Source organism: Beta vulgaris, chromosome 2 (assembly GCF_026745355.1).
Source record: "Beta vulgaris subsp. vulgaris cultivar EL10 chromosome 2, EL10.2, whole genome shotgun sequence".
NCBI classification, from domain to species: domain Eukaryota; kingdom Viridiplantae; phylum Streptophyta; class Magnoliopsida; order Caryophyllales; family Amaranthaceae; genus Beta; species Beta vulgaris.
The window spans coordinates 40,455,892-40,467,651 of NC_079203.1; the positions used below are offsets into that span (position 1 = coordinate 40,455,892).

Genomic DNA, 11,760 nt, shown 5'->3' on the forward strand with positions numbered 1-11,760 from the left:
ATCTTAGAAGGTAACATGGTGGCAGATAGCATTAGTCTGATAACTCAAAACAAAACTTACCAGTTACCAGTGTAGTACACACAATGATACAATACAGTACAGGGTCCACTATATAATATTATTGCTGCACTACAGAGCACAATAATTTATTGCAGTCAGAAGTCACAAAAATACTTAATAAGATCACACAAGAAGCTTGAACTTAGCAGATAAGAGACCCCACATATATTCAATTTGATACTAAGGAGTACTACAAAAACTACCATCAGTTGGTATCCCTGACTCTAAAATGTTTCTTTTTTTACAGCCTTTTACACCTCTTGGTGAATTTTTTTTGATAAATTAGACATCACCCTACTAGGTACTATCACTTCAATATTTCCTAACTTGCAATGATTGGTACCAAAATATACACATTTCATCGTTTTTATGCTCTAAAGATTAATTACTTCTCCATATATATTAATTAGTCACTGTTCTGGGATATTACTTCACCAAACTTGAGGAACAGCTGGGCATCTGATGTGCTCATTGTAGGGCAGTTAACCATGTGAGGAGACTTGAGATTGGCATACTCGTTCATGTACGATGGCATGTGAGAAGGTGGGAGTGGCGGTAATGGGGTAAGAGCAACTTGTTTTACAGGCGTTTCAGGAATGAGGCTAGTGAGAACACGGGTAACTTCATGCATTGTGGGTCGATCACCGGGCTGCTTCTTAGTGCAAAGAAGTGCGAGTTGGAAGACTTTTTTAACATTTCCGAGATCCTTACAGGTGGCTGTGATCTCTGGATCAACAGTTTCCATTACTGCATTATTTGTCGCCTTGGACAAAATCTACATGATTAAGATAAAATTATGTAAGACGTTAGGCGTTTATTAAGGGAAGCAGCAAGATACATGCACCCATGATGTAAAAATGCTCCACTTTCACATATTGCTTTGAAACAATTGGCTAAAACAAGCACATGTTTAGATCTCTTTTAAACTCATTATACGGTACTAGAAATTACAATGCACTCCCTCCAGTTATTATTAGTTTACCCATTTCCTTAGGGCACATTTGCCGAGTCACTAATTTGAACCTTAATATCTCTAATTTTCAATAAGCCAAAATAACAAAAAGTGATATTTGAATAATACACATTCAGACAAATCCAACAAGATCTTACATGATTATTTTTCAAGATGTACAAATGCCAAGAGATAGTCAAAGTCATGTATATGAATAGTGTCAAAACAAGTAAACTAATAAAAACCGGAGTGAGTTGACCTACCATTACCACTTTCATCATTAAATTGTTCACTATCTCTTGGACAAGTAGAAATGTCGCTGTAGATAGCTAGGTAACTTATGGAAAGGAAACAGAACTACTTGTAAAATGGTTGAGCAAGTGAGGTACTTTCAGGCAACTGATGACCTTGAGCAAATTTCTCCAATGAATGCAGGATAATTTTCAACATGGAGGTTTTATGCACATCTACATGATTTTCTTTATATATCTAATGGCCCTTTAGGGTTTTCTAGAGCTATTTGTCAACCCCAGATATTGTTTAATACTTGCTAAATTTCTTCCCGAACGATATAAATCCATATTTCCACTTGTTGTCTAATTCGCTTGATGTAATAGAGGCAAGACTATTGGTTAGTTTTTAACGTACGCCAGGTGAAAACTAGTAGGCAAGAGTGAGGGTGAAGTAGTAAATGAATAAGAGCCTTGTAACAAAAAATTTATCATTTGACCTCTAACATCATGCACTCTTGCAAAAAAGTAAGACAATGAAATAATTATTCAAACAGTAAGTTGAGCTACAATACTAAACTAACCAGATGATGGAGATTTGACTCATCGTCCACAGCTTTTCTTCCAGTCAGTAACTCAAGCAGAACAACCCCATAGCTGTAAACATCAGATTTCTCAGTAAGCCGTGAAGTGCGAGCATACTCAGGGTCTATGTAACCAATGGTCCCCATTACATAGGTTGACGTGTGGGACTTTGAGGCACACACGCTTTTTGCGATGCCAAAATCGGTAAGATGAGGTTCGAAGTCCTTGTCAAGTAAGATGTTAGATGACTTAACATCCCTGTGGATTATACGAGGACTGCAATCATGGTGAAGATATGCAAGACCCTGAGCTGCTCCTAATGCAATTCTAAGACGAGTTTCCCAGTCCAGCTTTTTCTTCTTTGCATGCCCTGTTCAATACAAGAATTAAGCAGAAAACTCAAAACCTGATCTAAAGTACAGTGGTTAGAGTTCTGATAATGGAGAGAAACACATCCTAAAACCTATATTGCACTGAAAGATATCCGAAACAGAGAAGAAGAAACATGAAACACATAGTATCTACATAGTGAGTTAGTGACAAACATAACATACAAATATGGGACGAGAAGGTATCAAAGGTACTTACGCAAGTCATGAGCCAAAAAGAAAAATAAGAACCTTAGTATTCTCCAAAATTAACCCTCTGAAGTCACTCAATTGAACAATAAGTTTCACGAATTTCAGCTGTGCATAATCTAAATAAAAAGGACATTTCAATAAATGTACATTGCCAAAAAAAAAAAAAAAAACAGCAAGCATGTAAAAAACAGTTTTATCTACTTGATCGTTCAGAAAACTCCATGAGTAAAAGAGTTCAGTTATGAAAATTTTAGTCACAAACTTACCATGAAGTAGATCCCAGAGGCTACCATTCTCCATATAATCATAGAAAAGTAGGTTTCCAGATGGAGAGAGGGAGTATCCCTGCAGGCTAACAAGATTCCGGTGCTTGATACTTCCAACTGTCTCAAGTTCTGTCTCAAATTCTTTTAAAGATTGAGGGTAATGAGAATAAAGCTTTTTAATTGCCACAGGTTTGCAGTTCTTCAGCACACACTTGTAAACAGTACTGGAGGCTCCACAACCAATGATGTACTTCTCACTCAGGTTCTCGGTCATCCTCATGATGTCATCATACACATGTAGTGCCATGTTCATATGAAGGATCACGAGCTTTGGTGATGAATAACTAACCACTGCTAGAAAACAGACAATAATCACATATTAAAACTACAGAAATTACGGAGAAGGCAGCTTAAAGCACAATCAGTTATTCGATTTCTAGCTAATATTTTTATTTAAGAGTTCAATCGTTTAACCTTGAGATGACACGTTATGTGGAAAATTAAAAATATGAGCATCAATAAACCAGAACAAACTGCCAGACATCAATAACCACAGTAATTCAATTTTACATTTGTTGCCATTGTCACAAGAAATCAATTGCCAATTATACCTCGTGACTTGTGAGATACAATTCCTTAATAACTAATGCTAATTAAAAACAGAATTTGGAAAAGGGCAGAAAAAGGAGGTTGCCCTAATACATTCTCACTAGCATTGAGTGATTAAGGCTGAACTCAATAGAGTCCTCAAATATCATTGCAAGGTGCATCCTGTTTGGATAGATGAAACACACCCAGCTCCCCATAGCCCAAAAATAATAGAAACCGATGATAAGCAAAAGCAGCAAAAGTGTAGCTCAATAAAGTCATGGAACGGGTATGAAAAACAACCTGGTTTTTCCAAGGAACCTTCAAAAAATGGAGCTGGTTTATGAGGACGGCAAGCTGCAGCTAATATCAAAAGAAGAATCACAAGTGCTCCCAAAGCGATCCCTAAAATGGCTGCCTTGGATATGAAAACTGCATACGCCAAAGAACATAAAATAACTTAGAGAAAACAGCACTGACCATCCAGATTACACACATTTACTAGCCATTTACGGAAAGTGTTAAAGATAATAGAAAAACAGTAAACACAACATTCTGAGAAAACGAGATCGCATAGAATCTTTTTTTTCCATATGCAAAAGAATATATTAGAAAACCAAATACAAGGGATCAAGGAATGATGAAAGAGCTAAAACTTTACTACAGGTACTTGGTGCCTAAATTGATGATCAGAGACAAGTTTGAAGATGGTAACTATTTTCTCGTGTTTCACAATACCGACATTTAAATCATTGCCTAAAGTGAGTAAACAGGTGCTCAATATTTATTCAAGTGACTGAAGTACCCTAGCATGTTTGTAATTTACTAGAAAGGTGGTAGAGAATAATATTTCCGACACCCAAGAACAATTGCAAAACTTTTTTTCTTTAGAAGTTCAAAAATGTTTGCAGTAGCATTTTCAAGTATGAATTAAGCAAAGGAATTCATCTCAACAAAGTTAAGACTATTCAATAGTCAAAAGTTAAACGTCATAAAGCAAAAACATTAAATCTTTAGAAAGGCAGGGAGTACAAGTAAAATGTCACTTGCTCAAAAACTAGTGGCATGATGCGTGACTGAGTAATCCATCACACATGCTTTTAAATTGCAACATTTACCTCTGTCAGTGGGAGGCGCATCATGACATGCTGAACCACGCCAATATCCACATAGATTAGAATTCCCGATAAAGCTGAGAAAAATAAAATGACAAAATCATGATACATATCTATTCAAAATAAAAAACCACAGCGAAGTTGAAGGTACATATATTACATAGAGCACTTCTATTTAACATAACTGCCGTTACCTGTTTGGCGAAAATCTTGAAAAATTGTTACTTGTAGGAATATCACCCACCAAGTCATTATATGACACATTTCTGCAAGAAACAACCACGTAAGCTGATATATTAGTCAGGCATATAAAGGGAAGATACGTTATTTACAAGTGATGTCCATAATTTTTTGAAACTAAGGGCAGGGGCAGGGGCAGGGGCAGGGGAGTGTTCCTAAAGAACGTACAGCGTGGCAAGGCTGAGACAATTCATCAGCGTCAACACATCTCCAGACAAATTGTTGTATTCCAATCTCCTGCCACCATATTACAATGAAGATGTAACAATCCAATAACAGGAGGGAAAATGTAAAAAGAAAGTAAGCATCCAGTAGAACTTACAGGGAGAACAAATTCTGCAGTTGACCCAGCTCTTGTGGGATTGGACCAACAAGCTGATTACTAGACAGATCTCTGCAAGGCAGGTAAAAGATATTAGTTTAGGAGTAAGTACAAGTCTTAAAAGGATTGTAAAGATATCAGCAGCGAAGGATTTACATTTCCACAATACTCCTGAGGTTGCCAAACTCAGTTGGTATTAATCCACCTATATGGTTTCTGCTCAAGTTCCTGCATATAAAATAGAAAATTGAGCAAGATGGATGAAGTTTTTGAACTTCTTATGGATCAGCATTTCAGATAATTAAACATACAGCTTAAGAAGATGTTCCAAGTCTCCAAGAGGTGACGGAATAGATCCACTGATATGGTTGTCAGAAAGGTCTCTGAATAAAACAAAAATTATCATTTGACTAAGCTCACCATTTATCTGGAGACAAGTGCAACATAGACCGAAAGGAGAAACCAGAAAACGAAACTCACAGCGTATCAAGATTTCCCATTCGAGAAATTTCAAGTGGAATAGAACCTCTTAATTGGTTGGCTGACAAATTCCTACAGAACGGCTCCAAAAAGTTCATTGGGTTAGAACTTACAAGTATTCAGTGATTTGATCATTCTTGCTAATTAATTTCTCATCACAAGGTTTGTATCACTCACAAGTATGTCATACTCTCCAGGCTTTCAAAGGCAGCTGGGATGGTTCCATTCAACTTGTTGCCATGCACATTACTGACAAAAACAAAAAAAAAAGGAAAAAAAATAATATTAAACCACAATTGAATGTTGGAACACATAGCTGGAGGGATCAACATAAAGTATGTAACTCACATGCTATTGAGATTAGCACACGAACTGAGATTGCCTGGTATGGGGCCTTCAAGATTGTTGTTTGCAATATTTCTATAGAAAAATTAACCAAGTAAGATGCTTGATGTGATGCCCGCCACCTTTACTGAGTATAAAAGTAAACTTACAGGTCAAACAAGTCCGTAAGCTTCCCAAGCTCTGGCGGAATATGTCCAGTGAGATGGTTGTCATTTAGTTCCCTAAGAATCCAAATTCACAGAGAGATGACAAACAGTTAGTAATGTGCATCATCAACAAAAAGTCACCTAGATACAGAAACAATTCATGAAATAGTGATTTAGAAATATGGCATTTTTGCCCATAAACACATACAAGTAATGGAGTTTTGTCATGTTCCCAAGCTCCGGAGGAATTGAGCCAGTCAACTTGTTACCGTGCAAATATCTGCAACACACAACAGTTCACTTAAACAGTTAAACCACATATACAGCACATAAACATTGACAACATAATCAATTCAGTAGATAATCAAAATATTAAATTTCAATAAAGATTGATAATATGATACTAAACTGGCCAAGGCAACTATAAAAATCTACTAGCAACAACAAAAGAAAACATAAGTAAAAAGATAAATTTGATACTCACAGCTTCTCAGTATAGCTCAAATTCCCCAATATTGGAGGGATTGTACCAGTCAACTGATTGAAGCTTAAATCCCTGAAAGTGACAAAATATCAACAATGATAAGGAGAATTGTAAAGCTAATGGAACTATTCCCTGGGTCAAGAAATACTATCATTTATATCAAGTTAGCACACTTCTGGGAGTATTAAATTCATTTTAGAGGAACTTACAGCACTGCAAGTGCCTGCATCAAGCCAATAACAGAAGGAATCTCCCCTGAAAGTTGATTTCCTTGCAATGACCTATGCATTGACAAGAAAGTCATTTGGTCAGAGCACATTAAATAAACCAAATAATTAGACAGTTAGAGGTTCTTCATCCACATACAAGGTTGCAACTTGCAAAAATCCTATGTTGAATGGGATCTCCCCAGTGAGTTGATTGTACGACAGGTCCCTAAAGCAGAAAACAATGAGCAATTTTTCTTCAGTAATCAAGCTGCAAAGTATAAACAAGTCAACTTGAGTGAAGTTTAATGACATACAATACTTGGAAGGCAGTGCAGTTGCCTATACTCTCAGGTATAGTTCCAGTCAGACTGTTGTTTCTAACATCACTGCAAAAATTAGAGGACTCCACATTACTAAGATCTAGGTAAGTGTCAAATGCTTGAAGTACATATATAGCTAGAAGTATAGATGACTTACAAATACCACAAGCCAGTCAGCTGGCACATATCAGGTGAGAGTGTCCCACCCAAATTGTTTCCCCGAAGCCCACTACATTTCAGCGAGTCATCAAGAAGTATGTGAATATACCAATCTCCAGAACAGACGATAAAAATTATGCTTACAACATCATCTAATAAAGCTTCAGCGAAATGCTGGTATTATACTTACAGATATTGCAAAACCTCATTCCAGTATATAAGCCTTGGGATGTCCCCTGTTAGAGAGTTCTGTGCAAGATCTCTGAATAAATGATGAATGAATTATCAAATTTGTACTTATCTAGCACTTGAAACAATGTGATAATGATCAAAAGTTTGCAACTAAACCACGGGTTCAGAACTTTACAATATTTTCAAATTTGGAATCTGAGAGAGGGTGGATGGGATTGGGCCAGTCAATTGATTATTCTTCAAGATCCTGGAAGACCATTTGAGATGACGAAAAATTAAGAGTTCATTATTGCACAATAAACCAATCAACTGATCAGTAGCAGATGAATCCTTACAGAGCTTCCAATTGTTTCAACTTCGATATTGAAAATGGTATGTCCCCGTAAAGTTCATTGAACGACAAGTCCCTAATATCAAATGTTCACGAAAAATAAGTCATGATAAGCTTTGGACATATAGAGGTTTGTATACCTATAAACCTAGGTTCCAAATCAAATGAAACATACAAGCTCTTCAGAGGAGAACAGTCTCCAATCTCATCGGGTATCTGGCCTGAGAGCCTGTTTCGACTAAGATCACTGTTCAAACAACATACGATATATCAGCAATTGATCATATATAGGCAAGGCCATAAGGAAAAAAGTGAAAGTTAGTATAGTGTACATTGATAGTAAGCTTTTGAGATCTCCAATGGAAGATGAAATTTCTCCATCAAGATTTAGCCCTGAAAGATTCCTAGATTGATCCCACCACCCAAAAGGCAAACAAAACATTAAAAACTTTTACATAAAGAACAAATCCAATATACAAAACAACCAAAATAGCATGATGATGATTTAGTTGGACTATTTTTCAAGGATAAACAAAAAAGACATAAATAATATATAAATTATAAAATAAAAACAAAACAAAATTTAATAAAGAGAGAAACATAGAAGAAGAAAACATGAACAAAAACTCACAAAGCGACGATATTGAAGGTGGCATTGTCACAAGTGACCCCTCTCCATACACAATAATCTGCTGATGGTGAATCTGACCAGTCATATAAGACATTATCTACATCCCTAATTGACTTCTTAATCTCCAACAGTGTTACTCCTTTCAATCCAAAAAACAAACACACAAAAATAAAGGTTCATTAAAACAAATTCATTATATACCAAACTAAAAATTGATAAGACAGCAAAAGGTATTTCACCTACCCAGAAAAAGGAAAGCATTGAGCAAAAGTAAGAAATAGCATTGACAAATCTAAAAAGAAGATAGAGCTAAAAAAAATCACTCTCAAATGATAAGACTAAACCTAAGTACTTATTAAAAAAATAAAATAACGGCTCAAATAACTGTTGTTACCTAAATCAACGACAATCATAATACCTTCCTAAATAATTGTAACTTCAGGAAGATTTGGAGAATATAATAGTGAGAAAAGGACAATTAAAAAATAGAAGAAATATCTACTAAAATTTTCTACTATCAGGGTATTCGTTTTAAGAATGATTTAAGGACAAAAAAAGTGGCATTACTATATTAATCACACAGAAAGTTGGTAAATTAACTATTGTTTAGACACAGACAAAAACTAATTAAAAAATGTATCAAGAGGAGAGAGAAAGAGTAAGAACAAGATTAATAGAAAATTTACCATCGTCAGAGTCCACAGAACCCAAGCTAGATAACAGAACAGAAGTAAGAATAACCAAAGTAACAAGAGAATGCCGCCATTGTTGGAATCCAGAGAAAAAACCCACCTCCATTTTTGAGTTTTTCAAAAAACCCACCTCAATTTTTTTAAGCTTTTTAACAAACCCAGTAAAACCCACAAATTAAAATCCAAATTCCAGGCTTAAATGAAGAAAAAAAAAACTTCTACCCAAAAAACACTTCACTTTTTTTCTGGGTTTTCAACATTAAAAAGCACTGTTGAAGAAGTGAAGTGAAATGAAGCAGGGGAAAAAAAAGAGTCAAAATTGTAGAAGAAGAAGAAGACCCACAAACTGAAATTTCATACAAAAACTGAGCAGAGTGAATAAAAATCACGATCAACTTGCCCTTTTAATCAATTTTCTCTCTCCTAAAAAAAATTGAAAGGTGCACCCTTTCTTTCTTGAGAATAAAAACTCAACACAATGTGCATTGCATTTTCTCCTCCTCAATTAAATTCAATTCTAGAGATAGAAAGAGAAGGACAGAAATTATGTAATGCAGTGTGACATTAGTGTAGAGAAGAAAAGGACTAGTTTTTAGCTCTGCAAAAATTCTGGGTTTTTAAAGGACCACCTGTAATTTGTAGTATATAGGGGAGCTACTACTATAAACTACTAGTAAAAATTTTGCAATAAATTAGGAGTAGTTTTTTTGGGTTTTAGTTTTTGATCAAATTTTCTCTTTCCTCCATATTTTAGGTGATAATGAGAGAGAAAGAGAGAAGGGTCGCTTTCTGTTGTTTTGGGTGTTGACAGGAGCAGCTGTATTTTTTTTGCAGGAGAGAGAGAAGTCTGAGCACCTGCAGACGCCTCCCTTATTACTACTTTTTGGACTTGACAGTGATCCTCCTTTTTCTTATCTCTCCTCTAAAACTCTTCACTTTTTCTTTTTTTTGAGATAATTTTTTTTTTTGGGTGTTTTTTTTAGGGGGAAAAAAATTTGCTTGTTTTATGTACTACTTTATGGAGATTGGTAATTTTGAAATAATTGATTTTGTGTGAGGTTTGAGTAGGGGGGTGGATATTGGAATTCTTGTCATTATTGAGATTTTCACATTTATGGTTTGTAACACTAGTTTGGTAGTTATGCTTTTGCCCATTGTTCTTCTTTTGAAACATTGTAGGCTTGTGGGTTAAATATGAGGCTATACTATTTATTGCTATTATAAATTTTGCTTTGCCCATAATCGATGAGTAAGGAGTTGGTGAGAATTAGGGACTCAATCCGGATGAGACCATAGTCCGTTTCGATGTGCAGAAAAAAATTCAAGTCGACTCTGACAAAAGAGCAATCCGACCTTACTTAAAAAGTCTGACCCCGAGTTGGAGGAGGGCGAGTCAGAGGAGGGTCGGAGTCGGATCTTATAAAATAATCCCACATCTAAATCCAACTCCGACTTTTGAGTCAATCAATACTTTTTTCTTATTTATGTTAATGTATTTTATATGTATAACCTGACTCGACTTTCAACCAATTGTATTATATAGGATTTTCTCATTGAATAAATGATTGTTAAAATAATAACAGTATTTAGATTATTTGTACTATATAAGATTTCCATATGATTATTAGATTAAATTGTAGTGATTAGATTAAATTATAATGGTTAGATTAAATTATAACGATTAGATTATTGTATTATAGAAGACTATTCTATTATATAAAAAAATGTGCAGAAAAATAAGTCGGGTCAGGTTCGGGGTCGCATGTTCGAAATTCAAATCCGGTCAGAATCGGATTTTCGGATTTTGATTCGTTATCGATTCAGATTTTGGAGACAAATGTCGGGGCTGAAGTCAAGCTCGGATTTAAAATCCGACTTCTTATAGGGTCAAAGTCGGATTATGCATAATCCGATCCAAGTCCGATCCGTTGTCATCCTTAATGAGAATGGTTTGATTTACTAGAGTGAGAGTTTATTTTGGACTATAATACTGGTACTCTCTCTATCTCAAAATATAGTTCATATTTTTATTTTGAAAGTCAAATTTCAAAAATTTTGACCAAATATTCTCATTGATATAAAAAAAAAACATACTCATGTAAGGTCTTGTTATATTCTCCTCAATATGTACATTCATAATATCAACTTTTTATATTTTTTACTAATATGAAATAGAATATATTGTAGGTCAAATATACATCTGGAATTTTGTGCAAAAAGAACCATGAGCTATATTTTGAAACGGAGTGAGTAATTCTTAAGGTATGAATATTGGGAATATGAAGGAAAGTCTTGAGCAAAGACTTTGAGATACTTTAGCAAAAACTTTGAGAGACTTTAGCAAAGACTATGCAATAATGTTGAAAGAAAAAGTTGAGAGCCTTGGAGTGGGTTTGATAATTCAAGACTCCATCAAAGACTATGACATGCAAGGGGTTAAATTTCTAAGCCACTTAAAACTTGACATTTTTATTTTCTTCTTTTGTAAAATTCATTTAAAACGTATTCTGTAGTGAGTTTGAGGGATAGTGTATAAAATAGGAATGAGTCTCGAGTGAGTCCGCAAAGTTTCAAAAGTAGTGAAAAACTAATGTGGCACAATCTGAAGTTTAGTGTTTAGGGTGAGTTTATCCCTAAGACTCAACTCCAAACTTCAGATTGTGTCACATCAGATTTTCACTAACTTTGATTCTACAGACTCACTTCAAACTTATTCCAATTTTATACTTTATTCCTCGTATTATCTTCACACTACTTTACAAAAAAGGAATTAGACATATGGCATTTTATTGTTGGCCTTAAAATATATCTTTTGCATGGCAAGAGTTTTGA

General features: G+C 35.0%; 1 protein-coding gene across 2 annotated transcripts; it reads right to left on the reverse strand.

Moving 5' to 3' along the window:
* Nucleotides 1-202: 202 nt before the first annotated feature.
* LOC104886553 (LRR receptor-like serine/threonine-protein kinase ERECTA) lies at nucleotides 203-10,045 on the reverse strand. 2 transcript variants are annotated; one of them, XM_019247496.3, is made up of 27 exons: nucleotides 8,923-10,045; nucleotides 8,237-8,375; nucleotides 7,938-8,009; nucleotides 7,781-7,852; nucleotides 7,610-7,681; nucleotides 7,450-7,521; nucleotides 7,273-7,344; nucleotides 7,081-7,152; nucleotides 6,918-6,989; nucleotides 6,761-6,829; nucleotides 6,604-6,675; nucleotides 6,395-6,466; nucleotides 6,119-6,190; nucleotides 5,914-5,985; nucleotides 5,768-5,839; nucleotides 5,597-5,668; nucleotides 5,420-5,491; nucleotides 5,251-5,322; nucleotides 5,096-5,167; nucleotides 4,940-5,011; nucleotides 4,786-4,854; nucleotides 4,572-4,643; nucleotides 4,381-4,454; nucleotides 3,566-3,694; nucleotides 2,675-3,028; nucleotides 1,827-2,197; nucleotides 203-835 (listed from the first exon to the last, which is right to left on the reverse strand). In XM_019247496.3, the coding sequence occupies exons 1-27, from the start codon at nucleotides 9,032-9,034 to the stop codon at nucleotides 467-469; spliced, it is 2,982 nt and encodes a 993-aa protein (XP_019103041.1). In that variant the 5' UTR covers nucleotides 9,035-10,045; the 3' UTR covers nucleotides 203-466. The 2 variants fall into 2 exon arrangements, with proteins under 2 accessions (XP_019103041.1, XP_010669304.1); XM_010671002.4 differs by having other exon boundaries at nucleotides 2,675-3,025; nucleotides 8,923-10,043.
* Nucleotides 10,046-11,760: the final 1,715 nt, after the last annotated feature.

Bases quoted from the DNA above. Each gene is read 5' to 3' on its own strand.
- LOC104886553 (XM_019247496.3), bottom strand. From the start codon at position 9,034: ATGGAGGTGGGTTTTTTCTCTGGATTCCAACAATGGCGGCATTCTCTT. The intron at 2,198-2,674 runs GTAAGTTTGTGA...TGTATTGAACAG, and splicing joins CCTCTGGGATCTACTTCATG to GGCATGCAAAGAAGAAAAAG. The intron at 836-1,826 runs GTTAGTTTAGTA...TTAATCATGTAG, and splicing joins AGTCAAATCTCCATCATCTG to ATTTTGTCCAAGGCGACAAA.